Below are 11,807 nucleotides of genomic sequence, written 5' to 3' on the forward strand. Positions count from 1 at the left end.
TATGGATATTATTATTATTATATTGTACCCAAAATGTGTATCTATAGACATCCAACTAAATGTTGACTATTCCATGCTTCTATTCCTAATTAATGGTAATGGTAAACAGAGCCAAACCCCACACAAAATTATGCAAATGCGATCCATTAGAGTGCCGCTCTTTATATGCAAATGAAAGCCGTGGAAATTTATATCTTTTTGTTGAAAATAATTAGGTTCATGTGTGAAGCGGCCACAATTAAGTGACCAGAGATGATGGCTATAACTGAAATCTATAATTAAAACTATATATAATTTCAACAAAATACAAAAGTGAAACAAAAAACAATGAAAAGGTATAACACTCATCAACACAAATTACACAACGCAAAAAAAATAAAAATAAGAACTAACAGAAATTCAAATACTCTAAAACTAAACGCGTCAACCTTTACATATTTTTTATATTTGAAATATTCCCACAGCAAGAACTCTGCTATATTCTTATGGCCATAATAAATTCAGCGAGTGTATAAAACGATTCGAGGCACGTTCTCAGCATGTTCTGGGACTAAATATTCCTCTTTTTTTTGCTTCATGTGATGGAGGTAATATAAATACCCCATTGAGAACTCCACCTTGCGACGTGTTAATTATATAATTGACAAATTAATTCGATTTTCGACTGGCGGCAGCACAAACGTCTGTTGTGTATTAATTTGACGTGCAAATAACAATTCGATAAATTAAAAAATAATTATCAATGAAAGGCCATCTAAGTGACTGTATAAAATGCCACGTGGAATATCACAAATGTTATTAGAAATTTAATTAAATGAAGAATTTTCAATGAACACATTTTCAGTTGACAAATTTATCAGATGGAATTTGATTTTCGGTTTACTTTTAACATGCAAATAGAAAAGTAAATCTGTGTTTTGTGTGATCCAAATTAATTGTAATTGTGTAATCAATATATTGATTATGATGTAAAATGTGAACATGAAAGGTATGTTTAAATAATAATAATATATGATATATGATACTTATTCATTACATATCATTTAATTATAAATTTCAAAGATGGTTTCGTGCATATTAGTTTCCAAAACTGAGATTATTTTATTTTAGGTACTTATCTTATTTATTCTAAATATCTTAGAATGGACAAAAAAGTTTAAATTTTTATTATTTCTTTATTACAAAAATTATTTTATTACAAACTCAATCTAATTTTGAAATTGTCATTGTCAGCGTATTATAATTTTGTGCCTGCAGGAAATGCTATTACATACAAATGGTAGCAGTTATTAGAAAAATACTAATATGAAATGATATTATATATGAAAAAAACGACCACTTATTTGTTTTGGCTGAAAATCTGGTATATTTTAAAACTCTATGGTATACTTTGAATGTAGTACTATATCAATAAACCAATTTTATTTTATTATTTCTATTTCCCAATAATAACAAAAATAAACAATGAAATATAAAACTTAAATTTCGTTATATTCAGTTGCAATATTATTTTTTTATTATTCATAGTTACTTATCACATTCTTAATATATTATTTAATTATCATTTTTCGTGTACTATTTATTTTCCACAATTTTTGTATAGTTTTTCTTGTCGTATCGAAATTGTTGACGTCATTTAATTGATTTCGGCTAGTTAAATTCACTTAAGTAGCTTCACTTTAGAGCTGTCACATCTATCGCATTTGTCCCCTTCCTCGGCACTCTCCCCTCACTCTCGGCTGCATTGCAAATCGAAAATATGAGACGCGCTCGATTGCGGACCCATGGGGAAATCTGTTAAGCTGCGCCCAGTTTGCCACGCCCCCTCATCTGACCCCATCCATGCTTTTATTGAGTTGCAGATGAAAATTGTGGGAACAAGCAACGAGGGAGTATAGGGGTAACATGGGGCATCTATGCGGTGATAGGAGTGGGATCGGAGAGGGGGAAGGGGAGAGTTGCAGACATAGAGGGTCTGCCAAATGGTGCTGCTGCTGCTGTTACTGCTGTTGTTGTTGTTGTTGTTGTTGGGATTAGTGTAGTGGGGTTTGCCATGCGATGCAATAAATTAAAATAATGTTTGCTCATTTAAAACTTAGGGGCTGCTGTTGCTTTAGAATTGCGGCATCGCTGATGGGGGAAGGGGACGAGAGGGGAATGAGGGGCTGCAGAGGGAACAAGTGTTTGCTTGTGCGCCGTTAATTTGTTTTTACGACACTTGTTGGTGTTTATTATTTCTGTTTGCAGCTCCCGCGGTGGCGGTTAGTCATTGGGGCGGATTGGGGCAGCATCAGAAACACCAACAATAACAACAATAACAACAATAACAACAACAACAGCAGCAGAAGGAGCAGCGGGAATTGCGATGGCAGAACAACAACTCCCAGGAGGCAAATGTGGTAGGGAGCTAGCTGCGTGGTCCGCATAAGTAGTAGAAACAACAGACAATTAGATAATAACAAATTTCAGTTCCATTGTTGACACTCATGAAATGTGAAACAAGAGATAAAAACTCAAAAGCCATTTAAGGTGGCACCAAGCACCAGCTAAGCATTATTTCCAGCAAACGCAATCGATGCCAACAGAGACTATGCTACGGGATCTAGATATAACTTATGTTGCAAATGGGTTTTTTCTATTTGCTTGAAATTGATTTTACTTCTCGAAAAGAAAGAAGAAATATTCTAAATGTTAGGCGCCGTTTATTACAATGATTTTTATGGTATTCTAGCGATCGTAAATTATGAAAGAAAAGTATACGAATTTTTGTTGTCGAAAAATTTCACTCAAATATTATAATTTCATTGAACTCTTCTTGAACTCTACTTGAATAATTTCTTAAGAATATACTTCTGCTAAACTATTATTATTTTATGTTGTTTTCTTCTAATATGTATTTTATTTCTTTTGTATTTATATAATTTAATTTGTGATTGTCAAAGATTATTTCCAGCAAAACGCAGTTGACCAGAAAAAAAATCTCGTTTTCACTTATGTTGCAGCAGAGCAAAAAATGTTCTTAATGCTCTTCGCTTCTTATTACAATAATTTCTTAGCAATTCTATTAATAATTATTATTATTTGCAGTATCTACATCAAGTATTCATTAGCAAACAATAGCCACTTTAAGAAAATGTATATAATATTAATATTAACTAATATTATAATCTTATGGAGATATTTAAGTCAAATTAAAGTCATATTCTATTTGACTATTTACTTTTGTTTAATTTACATATTTTAATTCATTGATATTTTATATTTTCATTTTATTTCAAATATAAATTTATTTTTTATTGTTTATCACCTTATTATTTTTCAACGTTATTTTTTATTGTCGTAGTTGTGATCTAAGTGCAACTCTCTAATCGATTTCTTCATATTCCCGGTGGCATATTGAATACGTTCATTTATTGGTAGAATTTTAATTTGATAAAAGTTTGTGCAATTAAAAATTCACGCACGTCTATGTGAGTAAACAACTCTAATGTTTAATGTTTTCTCCGAGTGTATGGAAGTGGCAAAGAAGAAACTCATGTACATACAATACAATACTATACAATACAATATAATGGGAATCCATCATCAACTGAAACTGGCTGTGGACTGACTAGTTAACTTGGCACTGGCCAAAGCCCAGCCACAGATTAACCCATCATGAATCTTAATTAGCAAAAGGAGAAAACAAAACAACAAAGCGACACACAGAGGGAGAGATAGAGAGAGAGACAGAGAGGGACAGAAAAAGAGGAAAAAAACAGAAAAGTAGAAAAACAGAAGGGCAACTTTGTCCCTGGCTGATCCCTTGATGGGGTTCTCAGCAATTGGGTAACTAGTTGATAGACAAAGCGGCACTCAAACTTATTACGCAAAAGCCCAGAGCATAGAACACTGAGAGGCCAGAGTGTGGGCAACTGAATCCGTAGCCGAAACTGAATCTGAATCTGAATCCGAATCCGAGACTGAACCTGAACTCTATCCCAAATCATACATACATACATATGTGTACAAAGCACAACAACAACAACAACTACAACAGCGACAACGAATAGAAGAATTAAAGAAAGAATAAAAGAACGAACGAACGAGAAAAAAATTGTTTTGCTTTTGTGGCACAAAGAACAACAACAATGGCAACTTGAAATAATAAAGCAAAGCCTAGCTAAAGGTCTCTTTTGGTCCGCAAGAGAGTGGAAGTGGAAGTGTGAGACGGAGAGGGAGAGGGTTAAACCAGCAAATGCGACAGAGAGAAAGAGCGAGGGGAAGACAAAGACCAAACATTTAAAGACCGAACCGTGTACAAACAAACAAGGGCATCCAGTTTTTTATTTTTTTTATTTTTATATGTTTTTTTTTCTAGCCCAACCTTTTTGAAAAATCAAAACAAACGAGCGTGGAATGGAGGAAACAACGCTAAACGTAAACAACATAGAGCACACCCCGCAGCGGCAACAACAGCGACAGCGACAGCGGCAGCAACAACAACAAGAGCAAAAGCTGTTGTTGTTGCTGAAGCTTAATCCAAGTCCACAACTCGCCAGCGGGAGTAGGTGTAACTCCGGTAGTTGCCTGGTCTGGCCTGACTTGACTTGACTTAGCTTTGCTTGGCCTGCTCTGCTCTGGCTCTGGCTCTGGCTCTGAGTCTGGCCTGGCCTCAAATATTCCTCAAAAGACAACGAGGAGAACCAGTTGGGCCAGTTCCAACTTGCCCACTTACCCTCTCTCTCTCTCACTCTCTCTCTTCCTCTCTTCCTCTCTTTGAGTCTTTTTGTGTCTTTTGTTTTTTGCATTTTTCATCATCATCGTAATAATAATAATAATAAAAGAGCTTAAAGATCAACATGTGGCGATATCGCCGCACAAAATACGAGTATTCCTCCTCAACAACGACAACAATAGTAATGTTGCAATTTAGTTGCTGTTGTTGTTGTTGTGGCAAAGTTAACTGCACCGTCGATAAGCAACATCCACCTGGTTGTTGACTAGAAGAGCAGGTAAACATAACATCCACCACGGATGAGTCATGATTATGATCGTTTTGCTAGTTCTTGATCGTTCCGGAACTGCAAATAGTGCCCATAAATTGGCGCTAGTTTGATTTAGTATAAACAAGAACTGCGAATTTATAATTAAGATCTTAATTAAGCATAAACCATGAAACGCAGATCTTGTTTACTTTAACTTATGGAAACTTTTTTGGGCAACTATCAGCGGGAGTGGAGAAGAGAATGGTTAAAAGAGATCTACATAATAGATTTGCCGATTAGCTGTAATATTAATAAATCTCATACAAAGAGGTTGTATTTTATTTCAGAGATAATCACTCTTGTCATGCTGTCCAATCACTAGTTCAAACTAGTTATAAACTAGTGGGCAGCAGTTGGTAGTAATAGTTAATAATAGAGATAATTAAGAGAGTGCTTAATTTACATATGAAATAACTAGTTTATTATTAGACACATGTTACTTTCATCACTAGATAAATATGAACATTATTGTAGCTAGTCTGAATTGATTAAATGAAAGCTTCCTTAATCACAGCACTTGAAGAAAATAGTAAACAAAACATTTGTGTAATATTTTATTAATTTACATAATAATATTTTCACTAAATTTAAGACCGTGCTAAGATTTCTCCATTTGCAGCATAGTAAAATAGAATAAACCTAAAATCATGACTAATGCTTTCGAAATGCCGATTAGAATCTCACAAATGAAATAAGCCCAAAAACAACGAAGGATTCTTGAGTTGAAAAGGTCGAGGATAAGCCGAGATAAACATGGTAAGCTTAGGGAACAAACACCAATCACAATTATTGAGCGACTCGGATCTCGCATAGTGCCAATATATCATTTAAGCAATAGAATGACCAACAGCGTTGTCAGCCGGGAAAATGGCAAGGCAAGGAGAAACGAAGGGAAGGAGGAAAAGCGACAAAGCGGGAAAATTGGAATGGAAAAAATATCAAGCCCATGACCTCAGCTCGGTTAGCAACAGCGTCAAGCGGTCAAAGAGGCCTCAAAGTCTCTGACGAGGGGTAACTGAGCGAAGCCCTACTACAGAATGTGTGGAGGGTGGACAGGGGGACAGGGGGGAGGGAGGTTGAGAATACATTGTAGGAATAACGAAAGCCGAAATGAAAATATTTCATCAAATGAAAGTTAATCATAGAAACGCATTCAGTAGATTTTACTGAGAAGCCCCACAATGCTATCAAAATAAGTAAAGCAAAAGACACCCACATCTTTGAAGCATGCCTCCCCCGCCCCTCTCTCCGCTTCGCACTGTTGTTGGTTTCTCTGCCATTCTATTCTTTAAACAATTTAACAAATGCCACAACGTCAATTGGAAGGCGTTCGAAGCACGTTCGTTAATTAAATTAATTGAGGCGTCTTTCCCAAGCGCGGGCGAAGCAACAACTTATGATGAGCCTCCCCACAAAGATCCAAAAGTGAAATAGAGACAGAGAGAGAATGGAAGAGAGAGAGAGCGAGAGGGCTAGCTGAGTACTGACCTACAAGAGTCCGCCACATAGCAATGCACTCGCCTTTAAGCATTTTGTATCGAAAGCAATCGACAGAATCGTAACTGTCATCGTCATCGTTATTCGTTGATTTGCTCTAATGTTCGCCTAATGTTCGTCATAAAAAAGATAACAGAGCGCCAATACAACTTGTTGGCAACGTAAGGAGGATTAAATACCCTACAAATTTCAAGATTCATAATGTATGCAAATTGCCAGCAACTTTATTGAGTTTAAAGTTATAGACGTCTTTAGCAAAAAGTTTATAAAAAACGAAACTATTCTTCTATTGTTAGTTTTCATAATTATTATTAATATATTTTTTTATTCTATTTAACATTTTTTATATTTTCCAAGACTCAATCTTCAAGATTTATATATTAAAAACTAATACTCTTGCTAGCGGAAATATCTCTAAATTTTTCATAATTATAATGCTCAAATCCTAAAAATTGCATTACAAATTAAAAATTAATTTCAAAGTTGTAAAAGTAATACTTTGGTTGACTTGAAATCATTCTTTGAATTCCCTTAATGAATTGAGATTTGTCTTTCGTTTATTTGTCAACAAATACATTGCACTCTAATTCTTTTATTTTTTAACAAACACATTGCCATCTTTGTGTCAAGTGGTGCATACTCTTTGTTAGAGTATCTGAAGTAGCACAGTGCCAGATGACAGCTTCGTTGTTGCAAGCTGATGCTGAACGTTGATGTTGATGTTGAACGTTGATGTCGATGGCGATGTTGTTGTCGATGGCAGCATAAATTAGGCACAAACTAATTAAATGCGTTTCAATTGAAGTTGCAACTGACAGCAGACGCTGCCACATTTGCTGCCATCGGTGTTGTTGCAGCTAAAGCTGTTATTGTCGGGTCTGAAATAATGAGCTGCGTACTCGCATGTATCTGTATCTAGCAGATACACGTACTCAACGTCGCGACGGCCCAAACACGTTCAGGTTCTTGTCAATAAACTACAATTCGCCAGCCGCGCGAAGTTCTCTTTCTTCCAGCCGATGAAAGATCGAGAATAAGCGATGCAAAAGGTCTGAAAACTGTTTGTAATTATACCCTGTAAAAGTTAAAAAAGCGTAAATTAATGGGTGCTTAATAGCATAAGCTTTATCGATTTGCAAAACGCACATTATTAGTGACCATTACTATTATAAAAGGAGAAATACATATGGCTTTAATGTTGATTAAACGCACTTGGAAAATATAAAAATAAATGTTTTGAATTGTTAAAAAATTACTTAAATATGTAAGAGTGGAAAATATATGAGTTCATATTTAATAGATTGTGATTTATTTAAGCACAAATACATCTATATTTATACTATGTATTCAAAGCTAAGATATTAGCTATCTCAGCAATTCTTTATCTCTTAGAAGTGCGGGATTACGAGCTGAAGACTCTGCTCAAGTTTCATTTAATGATGCTGAATCACTTAACAATAAATTGATAGAATAAAAAGTATTCTCTAAAACATTTCTCTACTTAAATAACTAGGTTAAATACAATCGGATTGCAAGTCTTAATGCTCACTTAAGAGTAGATGTGTTAGGTTTTTCCATATCTAGCTCTGTTTTTTTTTTGTTTATGGGGAGGGAATTTATTAGTTAATTTCGTTTGGCTGATTGTAAATTTTCCAAATGACTATTTCATTGCCTACTTTTCACTTGCAAAACTTTTCCACTTTTGGCAACAATTAAAAGCGCTGACTCAGCCGTTGCAGTTGGTCTGCTACGAATTGCTTGGCAACAGTAGCAAGAGCAGTAGCAGAAGCAAGAGCAGTAGGGCCAAAGCGTCAAATCAAATATGGCCAAAACGGAAAGTCAGCCAAATGTCTCAGCCGGCTTGAGGGCCAACAAACTTTTACCCTAGAGCCGGCAAGTCTAGCAAGTCTCTCAAGTCTCTGCCTCTCATTCTCTCGCATTTATCTGTCTCTGTCTCTGTCTCTGTTTATCTCTGTGTGTTTTGTGTGGATCATAATGACACACATATCGTCGGAGTGTACTCAAACGAGTAGAGACATAATTACCGAACCCAAAGCTGAACCCAAGCGACCAAAAATGATCTCCGGCTGACAGCTGACGCTGTTAGCCAGACCGTTGACTGATTTATGAAAGACACTTTTGCAAGTCGCCCAACTTGATTTTCGAGAAACCGTTACGGGCCTCTGCGCTCAAAACAAGTGTCTCCGTCTGTCCGTCTGTCCGTCCGTCTGTCTATCTGTCTGTCTCTCTATCTATCTATCTCTTTGCCTATCCGTCTAACTGTCCAACTGTCAGCAAATCTTTTGTCTGTCTGCATGCTCTTTCCTCGGCTATTTGCACAGTGCTGTCATAAGTATTTTGACAGCTATTCATATAGAAATACTATAATGATCTATTGTTTGTTTGCAAAATTAATGCAACTGCCTTTGCCATTTTTCTATTTGTTATATTTTTCTTTATTTCAACTAAAGTTTGCATTGTGCTTGAAATGTGTTAGAGTATTCAAAGTGCGATGTCCGCTGTTGGCTTCGCTTAGTTAAAGGTTTTTCTCAATTTGGTCTATTACACGACGACGAATTGAAGTGTTTTGTTGTCTTTTTGAGCCATGTTTGTTGCCAAGCGCACAAATGGCTCATACACAGACACAAGACTCAAGACTCTGCGTATCTGTGTATACGTTTACTTATACATCCGCCTCAACTCGCCTCCTCTTACGTCTGAGCTTGGGCTTTAGCTTTTGCTGATGTCTGGCCAGACCGGTCGTCTCTCTGGCTGGCTGGCTGGCTGGCTGGCTGATTGTTCAGTTGCTCAGTTTGTTTGGTAATCACGATCGCCTGATCTTTCAGCTGCTTTCAAAGAGTGGCCCAGTTGCTGCCTCTTGTTGCCGCTTGTTCGCCGTTGGCTGCCGGCTTTCCGCGCAAGTCTAAACTTAATTGTCGGCCTAATGGCAATCTCTGTCTCTGTCTCTCTCTTGCTTTTGCTTTTGCTCTTTCCCTCCTCTTGGCCCCCCCTCGAGAAAACAGCTGATGACTGTTGCTTGATGACTGCTGTCTGATAATGATGAGTAAGCGCTTTTAATGCCAGCAAAGTAACGCTTTGAGAGACCAGAAAACAACCGCAGACACTATTTGAATTCATGTGGCGTTTCTTTACCAAAGCATATAATTATTTGCAGACAGAACGACTATCACATCTAATAGACTCTATAAAACTCTCGCAATAGAACTCTCGACACTGGCAGTCAAATCTTTAATATTTCAAAACTGTTTGGAATACCTGATTCGCTTTGAGTTTACGGTTTATTCTGACTAATGCTGACATCAATTAGAAAGCACATAAGCATTGTTCACAAAACAACTAATTTCCTTATATGTACTAATTATTAATGATCAATATTTTTATAGAGAATTATACCATGTAAAGTTTTGCAAGTATATTTTAATGAATCGGAATTTTGAAATCATAATTTCTCTCATCTGCATAAGCAACTAACCACTGAAGTCCAAAGAATTAAAAAGTAAAAGCTTCATTCCAGCTTCAGAATGTTTTTTAGACAGATGAATAAAAAAACACTCAACTTATGAAGCTAAAAATCTGATTTAGAATAAACAAAATACTGTCAGTGTTTGAGATCTTACATTTATTTTGAAAAAAAAACTCAACTTGCTAAATTAATTAACCAACTTTTTTTAAGCCAAACTAAATTGAAATTGACTGTGGCAATTTATTTTCCACTATGCAAAGAGGCGCTTGGCCAAAAAAGCCAATGACAACGTCCAGCACTCTGCATCCTGGCGATGCTGCTGACGCAAAGAATCCTAAAGAATGTGGAATTCTGCAAAGCACACGTTGTCGCTCCTACAGAGAGCAGCTGCGGAGCACGAAGCGAATGAATATTATACATGGCTTGTTGGTCCTCGCGGCAGCAGCGACTGTGTTGGGGGTGCTATTCTTTCACGGCATGGAGTCGGCATTCGGCAGTGAGATGACTCAGTTGCCACTTGAAGGTGCCACGCTGCAGTCGCTGTGGCTGGGAGTTGTTGGTTTACTGGGACTGAGTGGCAAGCTGGAGTCTGAGCAGGAAGATACAATGCGTGCCTTCTACTGCGAGCAGCAGCTAGACACGAAAAGAATCTTTCGCCAGATTGCCAGACAGGTGCTCAACCAGGAGCATGCTCTGGCTCGCTTGGAGCGACTCGTCCAGAGTCCAAGGAACTTTAAGGCTGTGGCTCTGCTTGGGCCACCGGGAGTGGGCAAGAGCTTGACGGCCATGGGACTGCGACAACAGTTCCCCTGGCAGGAGAACGTCCACACCTATTCGTGGAGCACGTATGTGCCAGATGGAGTCAAGAAATTTCACATGATTCGCAATTTTATGGATCTTCTAAAGGATTGTGGACAAAATCTGATCATCATCGACAATCTGTCCGCCTGCGATTATGGCATCGTGCCCATTTACAACAAGGTGTTGCAGGAACGAGAGGGTGATCTCAATGCGGCAGCTAACCAGACTGTGCTTGTCGTCTACATCTTCGATCTGGAGATGGAATTCTACTGGCAACAGTATGAGCTGCTGCATCAGCTGCCCGTTGATGTGACCATTGTAAACTATCAACCCTTTGGACGCCAAGAGTTATCGGATTGCCTCCACCAAGAGATGCGCCTCGAGCAGCGTACTTTAGATAAGCGAAGAGTCTTCCAAATCCTAGATGATGCTATGATGAATGTCCAGTGCAATGGCTGCAAGGGACTGCGTGAAAGTGTCCTTCAATATGGTCAACATAGATAGATAATAGATAATAGATAATAGATAATAGATAATAGATAATAGATAATAGATAATAGATAATAGATAATAGATAATAGATAATAGATAATAGATAATAGATAATATATAATAGATAATAGATAATAGATAATAGATAATAGATAATAGATAATAGATAATAGATAATAGATAATAGATAATAGATAATAGATAATAGATAATAGATAATAGATAATAGATAATAGATAATAGATAATAGATAATAGATAATAGATAATAGATAATAGATAATAGATAATAGATAATAGATAATAGATAATAGATAATAGATAATAGATAATAGATAATAGATAATAGATAATAGATAATAGATAATAGATAATAGATAATAGATAATAGATAATAGATAATAGATAATAGATAATAGATAATAGATAATAGATAATAGATAATAGATAATAGATAATAGATAATAGATAATAGATAATAGATAATAGATAATAGATAATAGATAA

The 11,807-nt window shown here is 36.4% G+C and overlaps 2 protein-coding genes and 1 long non-coding RNA gene across 3 annotated transcripts in view; 2 read left to right on the plus strand and 1 right to left on the minus strand.

The window, feature by feature from the left end:
* The window catches only part of LOC133845026 (methylenetetrahydrofolate reductase (NADPH)-like), a 144,609-nt gene extending 140,958 nt beyond the window's left edge, over positions 1–3,651 (plus strand). Inside the window, exon 4 of the mRNA XM_062279362.1 lies at positions 3,641–3,651. The gene's annotated coding sequence lies outside the window, so the exon portion shown is untranslated. The remainder of the gene's footprint in view (positions 1–3,640) is intronic.
* Positions 3,652–7,129: 3,478 nt separating this feature from the next.
* Positions 7,130–8,294, minus strand: LOC133845037 (uncharacterized). Its single transcript, XR_009894679.1, has 2 exons — positions 8,074–8,294; positions 7,130–7,599 (listed from the first exon to the last, which is right to left on the minus strand). It is a non-coding gene; the product is annotated as an uncharacterized LOC133845037 (long non-coding RNA).
* Positions 8,295–10,126: 1,832 nt separating this feature from the next.
* Positions 10,127–11,504, plus strand: LOC133843894 (uncharacterized). Its single transcript, XM_062277652.1, has one exon. It carries the CDS (start codon positions 10,261–10,263, stop codon positions 11,311–11,313), a length of 1,053 nt encoding a protein of 350 aa, XP_062133636.1. The 5' UTR covers positions 10,127–10,260; the 3' UTR covers positions 11,314–11,504.
* Positions 11,505–11,807: the final 303 nt, after the last annotated feature.

Source organism: Drosophila sulfurigaster, chromosome 3, assembly GCF_023558435.1.
Source record: "Drosophila sulfurigaster albostrigata strain 15112-1811.04 chromosome 3, ASM2355843v2, whole genome shotgun sequence".
In the NCBI taxonomy this organism is placed as follows: Eukaryota; Metazoa; Arthropoda; class Insecta; order Diptera; family Drosophilidae; genus Drosophila; species Drosophila sulfurigaster.